General features: G+C 35.2%; 1 protein-coding gene and 1 pseudogene across 1 annotated transcript; both read left to right on the forward strand.

Moving 5' to 3' along the window:
* Positions 1 to 980: 980 nt before the first annotated feature.
* Positions 981 to 1,916, forward strand: LOC103556545 (olfactory receptor 9S13-like). Its single transcript, XM_008528707.2, has one exon. It carries the CDS (start codon positions 981 to 983, stop codon positions 1,914 to 1,916), a length of 936 nt encoding a protein of 311 aa, XP_008526929.2.
* Positions 1,917 to 19,291: 17,375 nt separating this feature from the next.
* On the forward strand, positions 19,292 to 20,289 carry LOC103556558 (olfactory receptor 9K2-like; annotated as a pseudogene).
* The last annotated feature ends 636 nt before the right edge of the window (positions 20,290 to 20,925 follow it).

Raw genomic sequence — 20,925 nt, forward strand, 5'->3', positions numbered from 1 at the left:
CTGTATTTTATGTACAAACGTTATATAGTCATAACAGCATGAGCCTAAATAAATATAATGTAAGCTTGTTTAAATATATATTTCTGTTTTTTCATTTGTAGCAGTCTTTAAATTGTCTTTTGTGCCTTCTATGTACAGATCTTTGTATTTCTAATTATATTTGCTGGTTTCTGAAATGACAGAAAAATCTCTGTCCAAGACCTTAGAATTCTACACTTGCATTTCAATCTGAAAAATCCAAAGGGAACAAAAATGGGAAGGAAGAAGAAAGGAGGGAGGGAAAATGGAAGGAAGGGAGGAAAACAATCAAAGTCTGATTTTACTGTGTTCAGGAAACACAAACAAGTGTCAATTCTCTTTGTAGCAGATGAACTGTGCCACTAAGAGTCTATGTCACCATAGGGACAAAAATAATGAGAGAAATAAGGATATGAGGTTAATACATAAAAGGACGACGTTTTTGTCAGGATCTGAAGTCTTTCTTCTAATATGAGGGAGACAGATACAATTTTTGTATATTATTTTTCTTTGTGGATAAACTAATCAGTAAAAATAAAAAGAGACCATCAATTGAATAAAATCTTAAGTGAATTATAATGTCTATGAGAAATTACTTCCACTAAAGGAGGCAACTTCAATGGCTGTAAATTGATAATAAATCAAGAAATTAAAAAAAAGCACAAGCTGTTGTTTCCAGACATTTTCTTAGACCTCCATTTCCCCAATGCACACTTAGAGAGCAAATCTGCATCATTTGCTTATAAGTACATCTAAAAAGGCTAATCAATCAGATCGAACTTTTCACTAGGAAGACTTTTTAAAAGTGTTTGTATTCATTGGTGTTTCTTAAAATATTGGGAATATAATGAAACAAAAATTTTTCCATGCTGGTTCCTAGTTATTTTTACTAAAACAAGCATTCTGGTCACTCATTTCTGTCATTTTTACCATCTCTCCACAGCTCCACCTATGTCTCAGCTATGAAGAGTCATCTGGGTAAGAATTACTCAGAGGTGACTGAGTTTATTCTGCTGGGGTTCAGGACCCCTCCAAAGATACAGATCCTCTTATTCCTGGTGTTCTTGCTGCTCTACGTGGCCACTGTGGTGGGAAATATCAGCATGATAACTGTCACTAAGATGGACTCCAGACTTCAAATGCCTATGTATTTCTTCCTTAGAAATTTGTCCTATTTAGATCTCTGCTACTCCACAGTCATTGCTCCCAAAACTTTAGCCAACTTCTTGTCTAATGAAAAGAAAATTTCTTACAGTGGCTGTGCTGCTCAATTTTTCTTCTTTGCCCTGTTTGTCACAACTGAAGGCTTTCTTCTGCCTGTCATGGCATTTGATCGATTCTCCGCCGTTTGCTCCCCGCTGCTTTACCCTGTGCACATGTCCCAGAAAGTCTGTGTTCAATTGGTAACTGGGTCCTATATCTGTGGGTGCATCAACTCCATGATACAAACAAGTTGCACCTTCAGTTTGCATTTCTGTGGAGAAAACAGATCGGACCACTTTTTCTGTGATGTCCCAGCCCTGATCAAGATCTCATGTGCTGACACCTTTGTGAATGAGATCGTACTGTTTATTCTCTCTGCTCTCATCATCATCACCACCACAAATGTCATTCTTGCTTCTTATGCTTCTATCCTCTCCACTGTCCTGAAGATCCCCTCCACCCATGGCAGGAGTAAGACCTTCTCCACCTGTGACTCCCATATAGCAGTGGTGAGTTTATTCTGCGGGACTGTGTTCTTCATGTATGCCCAGCCTGGGGCCATCTCCTCACCAGAGCAAAGCAAGATTATAGCTGTGCTCTACACACTTGTGATACCAATGCTAAATCCTCTAATATATAGTCTGAGAAACAGAGATGTGAAAGATGCTGTGAAAAGAATATTACACAGGAGATGATTTTCTCACTGATATGTGGAAAACCATTATACAATGGACACATTTTGTTTTCTAAGGATCCTAGCTATCCTTGTTCTTGTAAAATTATTATATCAAGATTGTGTATGTATATGGCAGCAAATATTTTTCTACATTTTCCTAAATAATATTTCTAATAGTATAGGTATATGCATCATTATTTTCTTTGCTTGGAATATATGAAACCGTATATGTTTTGAACTTATGATATGGTAATAATATTTTTCTTTCAATTTTTCCTCAGTTAAGATGTAAATATGAAGAGCTGTTAATATATAGTAATTAAAATAATATTATATTTGTGTGCAATATTCTTTAACTTTATTCTACAAAGAAAGTAAACTGATATTTATTTGGAAAAGATAACAGTCCCATTGTGTAGGTGGCAGTACACAATGTTAATGGTTATATAGAACACTTCTGAGTAAAGGTCCAATTTTTCCCAAAGCTCCAGGCTTATATTCCGAGGAGTGTCATCCCTAGAGTTACTACTCCTGTGAAAAGGGAGCCCACAATGTATTATTTGAGAAGCAATTATTCACAAGGAAAATGTGTGTAAATAACATTCTACTAATTTATATCTCTCCTTTTTCTTCTTAATGTAAAATGATACGTTTTATAATAATAAACACTGGTACATAAAGAAGAGGTACTGTGTGCTATGTATCATTTTTATCACCATTTTCAAAAGATGAAATTGAGGTACTGGGACACTAAGTAATTTGGTGTAGCCAAAACTCCACACCAGTATGGCCCTAGAATTTTTATTATCCAAATACGTATTTCAAAACGTGGACTATTCCAAAAATATAATCTCACAACCTAGAAACAACCATTTCTGAGTGGAGGTATAGATAGGGCCAGTCCTGGAACCAGAACAGATTTGACCCATTGTCCCGTCATTATTTGTGCAAATATTCTTCTGCGTTGCTATTTTCTTTTAACATCTTAATTTTTGGTGTAGAGAAGTACAGTATTTGTATATAATGTTATTTACTGGTCTTTTCTCTTTCAATTTAGTACATACACTTACCCACTCAAAATCAGATAAATATTGTTAATGTTAAACTTTAATATATTATTGTAAAATTTTAGTTAATGAAAAGTATTTTTTTATAATGTGAACCGAGGTCCTTACTCTAGTTCTTTCTATCAATTAGCCAATTTTTCTAACATTTAAAAAATCACCTTTCACAGGAATCCTTTGCATAACTCTTTCTTCTCTACTCTGAGTTTTCACCTCTTCTCCTCATTTGTAGTACAAGTTCTTTCAGGAAAAAAAGGAAATGGGAAAGTAAAGAAGGAACCAAAAAAATAAGGAGAGGAAGTGAAAGTTTTTGACCTACTTTCTCTGCTTTTCTTTCCTTTCTTTAGCTATAGGAATACTAAATAAGAATCCAGGAAGCTAACTGAGCCAAATGTATTAGTGGGAGTGAATCATTTGTTTTAATAATGTATACATATGATTTGTCATTGTTCTGACACTCATCCACGTCAGGTCAGACCAGAGAGAGAGTTCTTTCATTTCCCTTCCTCTCACACATGGGTTGTATACCACTTCACTGTGGCAGGTTTTTTTTATTATTCTTATTCTTAACTATTATTAATAATTCAATTTAGGCAAAAGGGGAAGTACTTCCAAGACCTCGTGACTTCCCCAAATGCTCTAGTTCAATTTGACACCAATTATGGCTAGTTAGAATAAAGTGATACTGTGTTTCCAATTTGCTCCTATCTCTTTAGGCAAATAAGTCCTGCAGATCATTCTTGAGAGGACCCACAGCCAGGCTATAGTGGGATCAGGAAATTACTGGTCTTCTGGTAAAATATTGACCAATAGGATACAAATTGCCCAACATTTCTAAAAAATAATAATTTCTTTTGGTTTATGAAATTCTGTTATGATCATAAGGTACATTTTATACATACTAGTTTGTATTTCAAGTTTTTTGTTGGGTTCCATCTTTGTGTTTGTCTGTTTTATGCTGGTATCACGTACTTGTTGCACAATGGAATTGAATGCCTGGTAGGGCTACGTCTTTTTCAAACATTTCTCATCTAATATTACTTATTAATTCTGTTACTTCAGAATTACTTTGCATTTAAAAATAATTTCTATGTGTTTTTGGGAGAATGGTATTTAGCAAATAATTGATATATTTACAATATACCCTTTTGAGAACAAGGCTAAGAGTATTGCTTCTGCTATCAGACAGCCTAGGTGTAAGTCCCTGTGCTGCCCCAATCACAGCTGTGAGAAGTCCTTGAGAAGTTTTAAGGTTGAAGGGATGCTGTCCGTTTGCCTGTCTCATTCAACAGGTGAGAGGATCACACAGAAAACTGTAACCTACCCTGTTAGCACCAGAAAGTTTTCAATTAATGGTAGCTTCTACTATTATTATTATTATTACCATTGTCATCATCTTTTTTTGTTTGTTTTAACAATCCTGTGGATTTCTATATTTGAGAGCCACATTTTTTTTGGTTAAAGTATTTCTATATATTTTATATGTTAGTTGCTGTTGTGACAAAATTCTTTATTAGCTTGTATTTTCTCATGGATAATTCTAGGACTCAGAGACTTAAAATTACTATGTATTTATTTTATATGAGTTCAGCTTACAAAACTTTTTTCAATTCTTAGAGTTTCTCAATTAAATATTGGATTTGAAGGCTGCTTATCAAAGAGGCAATTTTTGAAAAATTTCCATCAGCACTTTCTTAAAGTGTTGATATTAGTTAAAAATACTTTCTCTATATGTCAGGTACTGTATAAAGTTCCCAGGTATTTCTTTACTCCTCAAATGAAAATTATGGTAAAGGCAACATTATATATACTAAATGGATAATTTAAATTAATGTATTTTACAAGTATAGAAATTGTATCAGAAGAATTAAGTAATGTACTTAATTTCATATTGCCAGCAACAATCAAGGCCAGGACTGGAACACGGAAGTTTCTGGATCCAAAGCCCACAAAGGTAAAGATAATGTGGCAGTGGCTCAGAGAAAGTTTTATCCTCTATAGGTTTTAATATTATAAAGATATTTATTAACTCAAATGTGTTAGCAATTTTACTCAAATCTTTCTAACTTCGTTGACTTTTCCTTCTTTGGCATATCACAAGCAGAATGTGTTTAAGTATTGTTTGTGTTACTTGGTCATTTTCTCCGTTACAATAATTTTTTATGTATTGTATATTATAATATACATCATTTAGTTACATATTTTATTAATATAGATGCATTTCTTTGTTGTATTTGTAAATGCATTAATCTGAATTCTACTTTATTTAATGTCAATATGGCACTTGTCTTATCTTTAAATTTTATCTGGTATATCTTATTAAAACTTTGATATTTAACTTTTTTATAAAGTATTTTATTGCTGTGACTTTTTAAAACTCAAGCTCCTCCCCCCCATACATATATACAACAGAAACAACTTATCCTTAAATGGGAGGAATCTATATCATTTACTTTAAATGTAATAATCTGTTATTTTTCACTTTTGACATTTTTAATATCTTTGTTTGTTTTGTATATCTTTGTTTTGTATTTTACTATCAAGAAAATAATTATCCTGTTGCTTTCATTGTGAAATTTCAGGTGTACATTATTATTTGCCAGTCACCGTATATATGTGCACCTTTACCCCTTACGCCCATCTCCCAAACCCCTTCCCCTCTGGTAAACACTTATCTGTTCTCTTTGTCCGTGTGTTTTTTTATTTTCCATATATGAGTGGAATCATGTGGTGTTTGTCTTTCTTTGTCTGGCTTATTTTGCTTAACATAAAACCCTCAAGGTCCATCCATGTTGTTGCAAATTGGATGATTTTGTCTTTTTTATGGCTGAGTAGTATTCCACTGTATATCTATCTATCTATCTATCTATCTATATATCTATATATCTATATATATATATACACCATATCTTCTTTATCCAGTATTTAGTGAATGGGCACTAGGGTTGCTTCCATGTCTTGGCTATTGTGAATAATGCTGCAATGAACATAGGGGTGCATAAGTCTCTTTGAATTGTTGGTTTCAAGTTATTTGGATAAATACCCAGTAGTGCGATAGCTAGGTCATATGGAATTTCCATTTTAAATTTTTTGAGAAATCTCCATACTATTTTCCATAGTGGCTGCACTGGTTTGCATTCCCACCAGCAGTGCAGGAGGGTTCCCTTTTCTCTACAACCTCTCCGACATTTGTTATTTTCTGTCGTGTTAATTATAGCTGTTCTAACGGGTGTAAGGAGATATCTAAGTGATTAGAGATGCTGAACATCTTTTCATCTGCCTGTTGGCCATCTGTATACCTTCTTTGGAAAAATGTCTGTTCATATCCTCTGCTCACTTTTTGACTGGGTTGTTTGTTTTTTTGTTGTTCAGTTGTGTGAGTTCGTTATATTATGGAGATTAACCCCTTGGTGGATATATGATTTTCAAATATTTTTTCCTACTTGGTAAATTGTCTTTTTGTTTTGATCCTGGTTTCCTTTGCCTTGCAGAAGCTCTTTAGTCTGATGAAGTTCTACTTGTCAATTTTTTCTTTTGTTTCCCTTGCCCAAGTAGACATGGTATTCAAAAGGATCCTTTTAAGACTGATGACAAAGAGTGTACTGCCTATGTTTTCTTCTATGAGTTTTATGGTTTCAACTCTTTCCTTCAAGTCTTTGGTCCATTCTGATTTTACTTTTGTGCATAGTTAAAGATAACGTTCTACTTTCATTCTTTTGCATGTGGCTTTCCAGTTTTCCCAACACCATTTATTTTTTTGGAGGAAGACTAGCCCTAAGCTAACTGCTGCCAATCCTCCTCTTTTTGCTGAGGAAGACTGGCCCTGAGCTAACATCCGTGCCCATCTTCCTCCACTTTATATGTGGGATGCCTACCACAGCATGGCTTGCCAAGTGGTGCCATGTCCACACCTAGGATCCAAACTGGCAAGCCCTGGGCTGCTGAAGCAGAACGTGCGCACTTAACCGCTGAGACACTGGGCCGGCCCCCTTCCCAACACCATTTATTGAAGAGACTCCTTTCTCCATTGTATGTTCTCAATTCCTTTGTCGAAGATTAGCTGTCTGTAGATGTGCAGTTTATTTCTGGGCTTTCAGTACTCTTCCTTTGATCTGTGTGTTCATTTTGTTTTTTACCACTACCATACTGTTTTGATTACTATAGGTTTGCAGTATATTTTGAAGGGAGAGACTGTGATGCCTCCAGCTTTGTCCTTTTTTCTCAGGATTATTTTAGCTATTTGGGGTCTTTTTTTGCTCCATATGAATTTTAGGATTCTCTGTTCTATTTTTATGAAGAATGTCCTTGGGATTCTGATTGGGATTCCCTTGTATCTGTAGATTGCTTTAGGTAGTATGGACATTTTAACTATATTTATTCTTCTAATCTATGTGCATGGAATATCTTTCCATTTCTTTATATCCTCATTGATTTCTTTCAGTAATGTCTTATAATTTTTATTTTATAGGTCTTTCACATCCTTGGTTAACCTTATTCCTAGATATTTTATTCTTTTTGTTGTGGTTCTAAATGCGATTGTGTTCTTGAAATCCCTTTCTGTCAGTTTGTTATTAAAGTATAGAAATGCAACTGATTTTTGTAAGTTGATTTTGTACCCTGCAACTTTGCCATAGTTGTTGATTATTTCTAACAGTTTTCTGATGGATTCTTCAAAATTTCCTATATATAAAATCATATTGTCTGCAAATAGTGAGAGTTTCACTCTTAATTGCCTATTTGGATTCCTTTTATTTCTTTTTCTTGCCTAATTGCTCTGGCTCAAACCTCCAGTACTATGTTGAATAAGAGTGGTGAGAATGGGCACTCTTGTCTTGTCCCTGTTCTTGCAGGGATGGCTTTCAGTTTTTCCCCATTGAGTATGATGTTGGCTGTGGGTTTGTCATATATGAATTTTATTATGTTGAGGTACTTTCTTTCTATACCCATTTTATTGAGAGTTTTTTTTTTTTATCACAAATTGATGTCGGATCTTGTCAAATGGTTTCTCTGCATCTATTGAGATGATCATGTGGTTTTTGTTCCTCATTTTGTTAATGTGGTGTATCACATTGATTGATTGCAGATGTTGAATAATCCTCACATCCCTGGTATAAATCCCACTTGATCATGATGTTCGATCTTTTTAATGTATTGCTGTATTTAGTTTGCCAATATTTTGTTGAGGATTTTTGCACTATGTTCATTAGTGGTATTGGCTTGTAATTTTCCTTCTTTGTGTTGTCCCTATCTGGCTTTGGTATCAGGGTGGTGTTGGCCCCATAGAATGTGTTTGGAAGTGTTCCATCATCCTCAATTTTTTGGAATAGTTTCAGAAGGTTAGTTAATAAATCTTCTTTGAATGTTTGGTAGAATTATCCAGAGAAGCTGTCTGGTCGTGGACTTTTGTTTTTTGGAAGGTTTTTGATTACTGTTTCAGTCTCTTTACTTGTGATTGTGCTATTCAGATTCTCTATTTCTTCTTGATTCAGTTTTGGAAGGTTGTATAAATTTAAGAATTTGTCCATTCCTTTTATATTGTCCAATTTGTTGGCATATAGTCTTTCATAGTATTTTCTTATAATCTTTTGTATTTCTGTGGTATCTGTTGTAATATCTCCTCTTTAATTTCTAACTTTATTTATTTCAGCCTTCTCTCTTTTTTTGTTGGTGAGTCTAGCTAAGGGTTTGTCAATTTTATCTTCCCAAAGAATCAGCTCTTAGTTTCATTGAGCCTTTCTACTGTATTTTTTGTTTCAATTTCATTTATTTCTGCTCTATTTTTTTAATTTCTCCCCTTATGCTGACTTTGGACTTTGTTCTTCTTTGTCTAATTCTGTTAGGTGTAGTTAAAGTTTGTTTGTTTTGGATTTTTCTTGTTTGTTAACATGGAATTGTACTGCTATGAATTTCCCTCTTAAGACTGCTTCTGCTGCATCCCATTTTAGTTGGTATGGTGTATTTTCAGTTTCATTTGTCTCCAGATATTTTTCGATTTCTCCTTTAATTTCTTCAATGATCCATTGGTACTCAAGTAGCATATTGTTTAGTCTCCACATCTTTGTCCCTTTCCCAGCTTTTTTCTTATAGTTGATTTCCAGTTTCATAGCATTATTGTCAGAAAAGATGCTTGATATGATTTCAATCTTCTTAAATTTATTGAGGCTGGACTTGTTTCCCAATGTATGCTCTATCCTTGAGAATGTTCCATGCGCACTTGAGAAGAATGCATATTCTGCTCTTTTTGGATGGAGTGTTCTATGTATGTCTGTAAAGTCCATCTGGTCTAGTTTATCATTTCATTCCACTATTTCCTTGTTGACTTTTTATCTGGATGATCTATCCATTGATGTGCTGGGGTGTCGAGGTCCCCTACTATTATGGTGTTGTTGTTAATATCCCTTTTTAGGTTTGTTAATAACTCACTTTATGTACTTTGATGATTCTGTGTTGGGTGGATAAATATTTACAAGTGTTCTGTCTTCTTGGTGGAGTGTCCCTTTTATCATTATATACTGCCCTCTTTTTCTCTCTTTATCTGTTTTATCTCGAAGTCAACTTTGTCTGATATAAGTATGGTGACACCTGCTTTCTTTTGTTTGCCATTAGCTGAGAGTATTGTCTTCCATCCCTTCACTCTGATGCCTGTGTTTGTCTTTGGAGCTGAGATATGTTTTCTGGGTGTGGCACATTGTTGGGTCTTGTTTTTTGATCCAGCCCACTGCTCTGTGTCTTTTGATCGGAGAATTCAGTCTGTTTACATTTGGAGTAATTATTGATATTTGAGGACTTAATGCTGCCATCTTACTGTTCATTTTCCAGCTGTTCTGTGTTTCCTTTGTTTCTTGTCCCTTGTATTTCAGAATACCAATTAAGTTAGGTAGTTTTCCATGATGGTTTTCTTAGTTCTTTCCATATTTATCATTCTTGTCACTGTTCTGATTATTTGTTTGGTGATTACCATTAGATTTGTATAAAAAAATCTCATAGATGAGATAGTCCAATTTCTGATAGCCTATTTCCTCAGACTAAGCCAATTGCACCCCTTACCTCTTTCCCTTCAAAGTTATTATTGTCATATCGTATTCCATCTTATGTTGTGAGATTGTCTTTGAAATGATGAGATTATATTTATTTAGGTGTTTTCTTTCCCTTTATCTTTAGTGTTATAATTAAGTGTTTAATAACCTGTCATGATAGATAGCTAGAAGTTTCTGATTTTGCCTAGCTATTTATCTCCTTGAAAAGCACTTTGTAACCCCCCCTTTTTTTTTGGTATGAGGGTCTTCTTGAGGCTTTCTTGTGTCAGGGGTTTCTTGTGGCAATGAACTCCCTCAGCTTTTGTTTATCTGGGAAACTTTTTATTTCTCCATCATATTTTCTGGATATTTTTGCTCGATAGAGTATTTGTGGCTGAAAGACTTTGTCTTTCAGGATTTTGAATGTATCATTCCACTCTCTCCTAGCCTGTAAGGTTTTTACTGAGAAGTCCCCTGAAATTTCTGACAGAGTTTCCTTTGTGAGTTATTTTCTTCTACCTTGCTGCCCTTATTACTTATTCTTTGTCATTGACTTTTGCCAGCTTTACCACTATATGCCTTGAAGAAGGTCTTTTTCCATTGATATAGTTAGGAGATCTTTTGACTTTCTTTACTTGTATTTCCAGCTCCTTCCTCAGGTTTGGGAAGTTCTCAGCTATTATTTCTTTGAAGAATATTTCTGTCCCATTCTCCTTCTCTTTTCCCTTGGCAGTACCTATAATCCTTATGTTACATTTCCTAACAGAGTCTGATACTTCTTGGAGAAGTTCTTCATTTCTTTTTAGTGTTAATTTCCTCTCCTCTCCTCTCAAGTATTTCTATATTTCTGTCCTTTAAATTGCTAATTTGGTCCTCCATAATATCAGCTCTTTTGTTTAAGCAGTCTAGATTTTTCTTTACCTCAGCCATTGTGTTTTTCATCTCCAATATTTCTGATCAGTTCTTCTTTATAGTTTCAATCTCTTTTTGTGAAGAAGTACCTGATTTCATTGAACTGTCTTTCTGTATTTTCTTGTAACTCATTGAGTTTTTTTAATGATAGCTCTTTTGACTTCCCTGTCATTTGGCTTATAAATTTCTGTGGCTTCAGGGTTGACTTCTGGGTGCTTGCCATTTTCCTTCTTGCCTGGGGAATTAATAGAATATTTCATTCTATTAATGAATAGATTTATGGATTTATGCTTCCACATAGTAATAGTATTTGGTCACAGCTTCCACCTGCTGCCACTGGGTGGGGGTCAGGAGCTATGTATTTTGAGTCCTCTGTGATCTGCAGCTCCCTTGCCCCAGCCACTGACTGCTTTTCTGGCTGGGCATGTTCTGGGTGACCACTGAGCAGATGTGCTGGGCAAAGGGGAGGGGCTTCTTCTTTTGCCTATGTAATCCCCCCAGCTGCTGACTGCTTTTCTGTCTGTGAGCACCCTGGCCAACTGCTGAGCTGGAGCATTGGGCAGGGGGAAGTGCATTTTCTTTCACCCACATGATAGCCCCCTACTGCTTGGTGGTTTTCTGTCTGTGTGTGCTCTGGCTGACCACTGAGCTGGTGTGCTAGAAGGGGAAGAGGGGTGCTTTCTTTCACCTGAGTGATCCCTGGGATGTCCTCTCTGGGCCCTCACTATCTGCTCTCCTGGGGTGCTAGCTTGATGAAGACACCTCCATGATAGCTTAGTTACCTCTGCATGAGGCTTTCCCACAGGCTGTGAGGGAACTTGGAGAGTGATGGTGTTCCCACAGAGGGCCACCCCTCCCTCCTTTCCTCTCAGAGCTGCAAGAAGTCCCTGGGTTACTGCTGTTTGGGAATAAGTAAAGATTCCCATTATCTCCTTCCATGTCCTCCAGGGGGTCCAGCACCTCCACCTTCAGATGTATGGGTGTGTGGGTCTCTCAGACATCTTTTGTGTTGTGTGAATGCCCTCTTTTGGTGTATGAACGTCCTTTTCATTGTGCCTTAGAGGGGCAAGTTGAAGGGGAAGTCTCACTCCACCATGATGCTGATTTCACTCTAGCTGTGACTTTTTATAAATCAAGTTTCCCTCCTCCCAAGAGAAATGTTATTCTCTTAAATTAGGGTAGTATATATCATTTACATTCATTGTTACAATCTATTTTTCTTCACTTTTGTCATTTTTAATATTTTCTTGTTCTATAATTTTCCTTTTTATGTGTTGCTCTGAGAAAATGACAATTCTACTGTTTTCATCTTTGAGAAGTATAAGCCCATATTACCTTACTTGTTTCTATGTTTAGCAAATGTGTCATATTTTTACCTTTCAACTTTTAAGATTCAACAAATTATTATGACTCATCTTAATGGTTGTAGTTTTTTGAGCATTGTGAAATTGTACATATGCTTCAGCTGTTCTTATATGATAAACAAATGACCTGGAATGTAATATCATTTCTTTCCAGAAAATGTTGTATCTTTTATCAGATAATAAAATATGAGGTCATTATAATTGTATAGATATTTAAAAATATGTGCTCCATATACTTGTAGGTAGAAAAATAGTTCAAATATTAAAAGTCAAGGGACACAGGAGAATCATGTATCTCTCTATGCTCTCTCATCTTTTCTATTACACCTTAAAACATATCATATTTATTTATTTATTGCTTCCTGCAATAGCAAGCAAATGTCTCCTTAGCAAAGACTATATCTTTTATTCAATGAGTCTTTCTAAGGGCTTAGAATCTTTTTCTGACTCATTTCAATCACTTCCTTTCCTTTAAACACGGTAAAATTAGTAAGAAAAAGTTTATAAAATATGAGAAAACAGATTAAAAAATAAATGTAATGGTATGATTCAGTTAAGGATCTACATAACTGGTTAAGACTCATGGAGCAATTGATCATACAGGTGTTGATCTATTTCTGGACTCTCTCTTCCCTTGGTCCATTTTGATGTCTTGATATAAGTTTCACACTGTTTTGCTTACTGTAGGTTTTTAGTAAGTCTTAGAATTAGGATATTAAAATTATTGAGGCCTCCAGATTTGTTGTTCTTTTTAAAAGTTATTTTGGGTATCCTAGTTCCTTTGCGTTTCTAGTAAAATTTAGGATAAACTTGTTGATTTATACAAAAAGATTTTTATTTGAATTAAATTGAATCTATATATTGATTTGATTATAACTAATCTCTTAATAATATTGTCTTCCAATTAATGAATATGGTATCCTCCATTTATTTAGGTCTCATGTAATTTCTTTCATCACTGTTTCTAGTTTTTAGTTGTACCAGGCTTACACATTTGTCAGACTTATCACTAAATATTTAACATGTTTTATGTTATCAAAAATGGTATGCTTTTTGTAGAACACAGTTCTACCAAATTCTTCCAGAAGATAGAAGTAGAATAATTTGTCCCGACTCATTATGAGACCAATGTACTTTGATAGCCTATCCATCTCTGATGAATATAGATACAAAAATTCTTAATAAAATGTTAGAAAATCAACTCCACAATATATAAAAAGGATACTGCATTATGACAAATGAAGTAGATCCCAGGAAAGTAATGCTGGTTTAATATTTATTAATTCTGGTAGCTTTTCTCTAGATTCTATGGAGTTTAATGCACAGATAATCATGTCATCTGCTAATAAATACAGTTTTACTACTTCTTCCATTCATTTTGGGTACTTCTAATATCTTTTCCTTACTTTATCAAACTTCCTTGAACTCTCAATTCAATGGTGAGTAGAGGTAGTGATCCAGAGATTCTTGCCTTTTTCCTAGTGTTTAGCAGAAAATTATTCTCTTTTTCACTATTAGATATGATGTTAATGGTCTTTTTTTTTTTTGAGGAAGATGGGCCCTGAGCTAACACCTGTGCCCATCTCCCTCTATTTCATACGTGGGATGTCTGCCATAGCATGGCTTGACAAGCGGTGCATTGATCTGCACCTGGGATCCAAACCGGCAAACCCTGGGCTGCCAAAGCACAAATACTGAATGATTCCAGTTATGTACGGTATGTAAATTGTCAAACTTATAGAAGCAGAGAGTAGAATGTTGGTTTCCACTGGCTGATGGGGAGAGGAAAATGGGGAGCTGCTATTCAATGGGTTTTAACTTATTTAAATTGTGCAAGATGGACAAGTTCTAGAGATCTGCTGTATAACATTGTGCCTATAGTTAACAGTACTGTATTGCATACTTAAAAATTTGTTGAAAGTGTAGATCTCATGTTAAATGTTATTACAACAGGAAGAAACACGTTCCTGATAAGTACATCAGGAATAAGTATGTCAGTCTACCAGTCAGTCATCATGTTTCAGACTGATTAGTTTTTCCATCAAGGAGAATTAGCTATGTGTCCAGGCACTGCCCTAGATATCATTTTGCCATTCGTGCTCAAATTGCTTCTGTTAGTACCACCCTGTCTGGGCTCAATAAATGCCTTATTTGTTACTATACTATATTGCTCTAGTGATTTGGTGCAAGGCACTCATTTTACAAGAAGAGAAGTGAGGCAATGTACTCATACCCATGGGAGTCAATAGAATTATCTAGTTAAACAGAATCAGATGATCTTACAGAATGGTGAAATTGGAGATTCAGCTGTTGGATCAAGTGGCTAACAGATCTTTACAAAGTTGAGTACCTGTCATCCAGGATGTGGTTTGTGCTCTGCATTAACAACCAATATATCAGACTATTTTTTTCCTAATCTGACTATTAGCCCAAGTGCAATGGGTAAAAATGGGAATGTCAACTGCCATTATAAATCCTACTAACCCAGTCTCAAATTTTCCTTCCTTGCTGGCTCTATGACATTGGACTTTACTGAGTTAGCATACTTCCTTCTCAACAAAGGGATGATTTTACTAGGGGATACAGCAATTGCTCCTGCCTCCTAGTTACGTAATTCACTGAACCAACAGGTAAACAAAATGCTTTGCATTCTTTTGGGTAACTGATGCTGACTAGCAAAAGATATTAATAGAAAGGAAACAAGTAGGAGTCTAGTGGTAACCCAGGGAATTTCACAGGATGCCTCCTAAGACCGCCATGTCTGATGGTAAATATTAATGAAAAACTACAGCACAGCCAGACCGCAATGGCTCAGATACTTCATCAATGAATATTTGGGTCACCTACTAGGTAAACAACTTCTGCATATTGAGGATATTGTTGAGACCAAGGAGATTATGGGGGGAAAAATACCAACTATTACCTTTGAGCAGTTGCATACATGAGGACTTTATGAGCTGCCATTATTTTCTTCCTTTTTGCTCATTCTCCTACTCTTACTATGTTACATAAGATATATTTATGGCACTTAGCTTCATGATTTAATTTTTATCAAATACAAATTGAGATTTTTTTAGCTCATAAAGAACAGTTTAAACATTTATTTTGAAGTGTATACAGTGACTGTTGAGCAATTATTAACTTAATACATGACACTTGGATGAACAAGCTTAAAGCAATTAACGTTTCAAAGTGAGCCTACGTTTAGATCTAGTCAATCGCCATTTAACATTTACATAATGAATTAGAGGGCATTTGTTGGGTTTTGCCCCATATTGTGGTCATGCTATTCTGCTTTGTATTATCCATTATTATTGTGAAAATAAAGCTGAAGAATAAATATGGAGAGTTTTGGGTGAAAATGAAATTAACTTTATGACCAGGAACAAAAATTTCCCTATAGCTTGTATTATGAAGGATAGTATTTCCTTTCATTACTACTTCTATTTGCTTACCACAGACTTTGTTGTCATGATAAATTGAAATGCTTTCATTTCAGTGAAGAAATTAATATTGAAAAATCCTTTTGGATCCTCCCAAAGAGTCACACAGAAAAGAAAGAAAAAAATCTTACACATATTTTGACACCTATTCGGCTCTTTTTTTCCTTTAACTTTTGCTTCTTTTTAATCTTGAATCTCTGTGGTCCTCATGGACTCTGGCCCTGGAGCCTAGATATCTTAATAAGTGACATGCTTCCTTCTCTCCCAGGAGGACTATCTCCCAGAAGGTGGGAAAAACCTCAATGCTGCAATTATGTGAAAGGATTATACTGTTTTGCCCAAACCAAAGCCATTGAGAATAATAGCTGCTGATATTTTGGCAGATTGTAGGGGATTCCAGATACCTCAGGGGTCTTACTAATACATTCAAGACAATCTACTTTCCTTCTTCAAAAGCATTCAAACATCCAAAAATGCGGGAGAGAGAATATTCTGAAGACTGATTCCTCAGGTTCATTTTACTTTACCACAGAATATAACTCCTGGAATTATTTCAATTTTAGCAGAGCATCATTTAGAAAATTCACCTTGCCTCTCCTGTGTGAAGGACTACAGAATTTATCAAGAAATCAACTACCGAAAAAACAAGGACAGTTGGTCTAGTACAGCAGTAAGGAAAATGAAGTCAAATTTCTCTATGGAAGGAATCCACAACTGAGATAATGAACATGCATTTGTAAATTTTGAGGGGAGAAGGGTTCTTTTTATCTTGATGTCATGATTTTTCAGTACTTGTAGTTGTAACATAGACATTAATTACCTTTATGTTTACCCTTTCTAGAATTAAAACAAGAAGAAGAAGATAACATCAAATTCTGCTGCTTCATTTTACAGAACCTGACGAATTACCAAACAATACAAGGTAGAAGTAATTTTTAAAATATGCGAGTTTTTGACTGATAATATGTCACAAACTGACTACTTATTTGTTGGCTACTCTGGGGAAAACTCCCTTTTCTGGGTATAAATGCCTTCAATCATAAACTTTAATATTAGAATGATTTTAATAGGAATAAATATCAAAAATTAAAATAGTCTGTGTCCTTGCTCCTAAGTGAGACTAAATATAATATAAATAATATGTAAATTATGAATAAGATATATTACATTTCAAAAAATGTTTCATGACTACCTCAGGCTCTCTTTTCACTGCTTCAATATCTTACATATCCCCAGAATCTAAGTATAATCTATTTGAAATTTTCCTCCTTTATAATACAATTATTTGCATATTTAATTTTTTGTGTAGCTGGTGACTAAAAGAAATATAAAAATAATACACCATGCCATTTTCCTATTAGTCATCATTTTCTCAGTGAAAACGTTAAACTTCCTTCAGATTTCTTTATTCTTTCTAAACTTTTACAGTTTCTCCGAAACCTCCCCTCAACTTAGAATGGTTTATCCCAAAAAGCCATATATATATATATATATATATATATATATATATATATAATCAATTTTCAACCTAATTACTGATGATTTTGGTGTGCATTGTGGGATTGAGCACAGAAAGATAAAATAAAAATAATGGCTAATGTTTATCGAGTACTTACTCTGCCATAAAAGGTGCTGAGTGATTCACATGTATTATCTCCTTGTCCACCCCTAAGAAAACTTTGAAGGTTGTATTATTTTTATTCCTCCTTTATATGAAGATACAGTGGTATAGTAACTTGCCAAAAGTTACATGAGTAACTAAGTAATTAACATAATAGAGTGATAAAAGTAAGTTACATAAGTAACTTGTCCAAGATTAAGTTAGAAATTGAGAGAAACAGCACTGGAACATTTCTCTGTTGAAAGCTAAACCCATGCTAACCACTGCAGTATTACAGAGTTTTGATGTTTTTCTCTGATTCTGCATGCTCAATTATCATTCAACTTTTACCTATATGATAAATATATATTGATTAATTGAAATTTGCCAGACATAGAATGTTCTGGTGACAATGTATGGAGGGCAAGTTGAAGTTTTGATCTTAAGGAAGCTATTGCGAAGTGAGGAATAGTTAATATTTAATATAAAATATGGTGATAATAGCTACTATCCTTGGGAGAATGATGTATGCAATATTTTAACCCAAGTTGAAGAATTGGGGAATTTATTTTGAAGATAAGGCACTTTACTGAACTCTGAAGTGTGAGTAGAAGTAAGTCAGGTAAAGGAACAGGAAGGGCTCCTTATCAAAGGTGGTATCAGGCAGTGATCAGGTGCATGGATTCTGGAGCCATGTTTCTTGGCTTCAGATTCAGATTCTGACCCTAATAGGTAGCTTTCAACAGGCTTCATTTCTCTGTACCTAAGTTTCCTCATCTGTAACTTGAGTAAAGTGTCTGGCATATAAAAAAGCACCACATAAATGTTTGCTATTATAGACCAGGCACAATTGTGCATACAAAGCCCTAAGGGGAGAGAAAGAGTGACCATATTCTTAACATGAGGAGTTCAAAATCCTAGTTGAGCTGTCCAGTAAACAAATTAATGATGACTATGAAAGTAACATCCAGGGTAAATAAGAATGCAAGCAACAATTCCTTCATATGTATCTTGTGTTTGGTATCCATTTCTAAAATAGTTCTCTTATCTAAACTACCTGTAGGCCTCTTCTTAAACAACTAAGAGCTACGGGCTGAGGAAATGAGGGAAATTATCGTTATGAAAGGGCTTTGGAGGCCATAGTCTGGGAGAGAAATTCTAGCATGTGAGTGCTAATTATTTTTGTGTTTGGCGGTGCACAACTTTTATCTTAGTTAGTATATACTCTACATCAGAATCCAAAGATTCCATTACCCACAAAAAGTAATTGCACCTCTTAAGTAGTTTTTTTTTTTTTGAGGAAGATTAGCCCTGAGCTAACATCTGCTGCCAATCTTCCTCTTTTTGCTGAGGAAGACTGGCCCTGAGCTAGCATCCATGTCAATCTTCCTCTACTTTATATGTGGGACGCCTACCACAGCATGGCTTAACGAGCGGTGCCATGTCCGCACCCAGGATCCAAACCATCAAACCCTGGGCCACCAAAGCAGAATGTGTGCACTTAACTGCTGTGCCACCAGGCCGGCCCTTAAGTAGTTTTTAAATTTAGTCATTTTTTTAATATCTGCTTGAGCTCTAACTCAAGCCCTCAAAGTTAAGTTTTCCTAAACTAGACTACTGAAGCCCCCTCTATCTCCAAACCCAGACATTGAAATTGCTTCCTATATGTCATTTATTAAATTATTTGTGCTCTGTTCCAATCACTGCTTAATGACATTCAATTTAGTGCATAAATCATAAGTCAGAAATGCATAAAGAAGTGATACTTGCAAATGCGAAAGTCATTTGAGTGGAAAGGCATTGCAGTAGACCAAGAGGAAAAAGATCTAATTCCACCACTTGGAGGAATTATGGCATTAAACTGAACATTTGATTCATCATCATTTGGAATTGGCTTAATTTTAAGTTACAATGATTTTATAAGGTTAAAATGAATAATGATTATAGACTAGCTTTGTAAATTCTAATATTGTAAGAAATTATTTGTAGCTAGGATCCAAGGCAAGAGCACATTTGTTAATTTTGCCTTGTGCCTCTCAGCAGGTTTCTGCCATGGGTGACAGGAGAACAAGCAATCACTCAGAACTGACTGACTTCATTCTTGTAGGCTTCAGGGTCCGTCCTGAGTTGCACATCCTTCTCTTCCTACTAATTCTGCTCGTCTATGCCATGGTCCTTCTAGGAAATGTTGGGATGATGGCCATTATCATGACTGATCCCCGGCTGAACACACCAATGTATTTCTTCCTAGGCAACCTCTCCTTCATTGATCTCTCCTATTCATCTGTTGTTGCACCCAAGGCTATGGTCAACTTCTGGTCTGACAGCAAGTCCATCTCCTTTGCAGGATGTGTGATTCAGTTCTTTCTCTTTACACTCTTCATTGTGACTGAGGGATTTCTCCTGGCAGCCATGGCTTATGACCGCTTCATTGCCATCTGCAACCCACTTCTTTACTCTGTTCAGATGTCAGCACATCTCTGCTCTCAGTTGGTGGCTGGTTCCTATCTTTGTGGCTGCATCACTGCAGTTCTTCTGAACAGCATGACATTTACTTTATCCTTTTGTGCTTCTCGGGTCATCAACCACTTTTACTGTGATTACCGTCCACTTCAGAGGATTTCTTGTTCTGATCTCTATGTTTATAAGGTTGTTTCTTTTTTCTTATGTGGCATTACTATTTTGCCTACTGTGATTGTCATTATTGTGTCCTATATGTATATTGTGTCCACAGTTCTAAAGATACCCTCCTTTGAGGGACGTAGGAAAGCCTTCTCCACTTGCACTCTCACCTAGGAGTCGTGAGTGTGCTGTATGGAGCTGTCTTTTTTATGTATCTCACTCCTGACAGATTTCCTGAGCTCAGTCAGGTGGCCTCCTTATGTTACACCTTAGTCACTCCCATGTTGAATCCTTTGATTTACTCCTTGAGAAACAAAGATGTCAAAGAGGCTCTAAAAAAACTTCTAGAGAAGAAAAATACAATTCTTTGATTATTATTTCTCTTCCACCAAAAGTGTTGGGGCTGTTTATTTCATACTCCTTGAGGCCATTAATGAAAGTTATTCTCCTGAGTATCAGAAAAATATTATCAGAAGCTTTTTCAAGGTGATTTTACTTTCCCATGTGTTACTTTTTTCCCCCTCAGAGACATTGTTAATTCTTAACATCCTGGATATTGGAGATGTCCTGGACATTAGAGAAGTATATTTTGAGATTGAACCCTCCCATTGATCTCAACATTTTATTTCATGGAATTTATGTTTATTTATTTTTATGGCATATTGTTGAACATTATTTTTATGTTTTATTGTAGTGCTTAAACAATATTTTGTCTGGTGTTTGTCTCTGGAATTGCTTCTCCCTTACACACAATCATTGATAATTGACAATAATGCCCAATTAATTTGTTTAAATGAAACAATTCCCAATTTTGTAACCAATTTCTTTACCATGTAAAATGGTTATTAAATTTTTACTTTGAATCAAGTATTTTTTATGTGTATATTGATAGGAATTCATGATATGAAGAAACAAATAATACTTAATCCTTATATATTAACTTGGAAAACTGTACACTGAGTGTGTCAGACATTGTGGAGTGCTCTGAGGCTCTACTAGTTGCTGAA

This window comes from Equus przewalskii, chromosome 5 (assembly GCF_037783145.1).
Source record: "Equus przewalskii isolate Varuska chromosome 5, EquPr2, whole genome shotgun sequence".
Classification (NCBI taxonomy): Eukaryota; Metazoa; Chordata; class Mammalia; order Perissodactyla; family Equidae; genus Equus; species Equus przewalskii.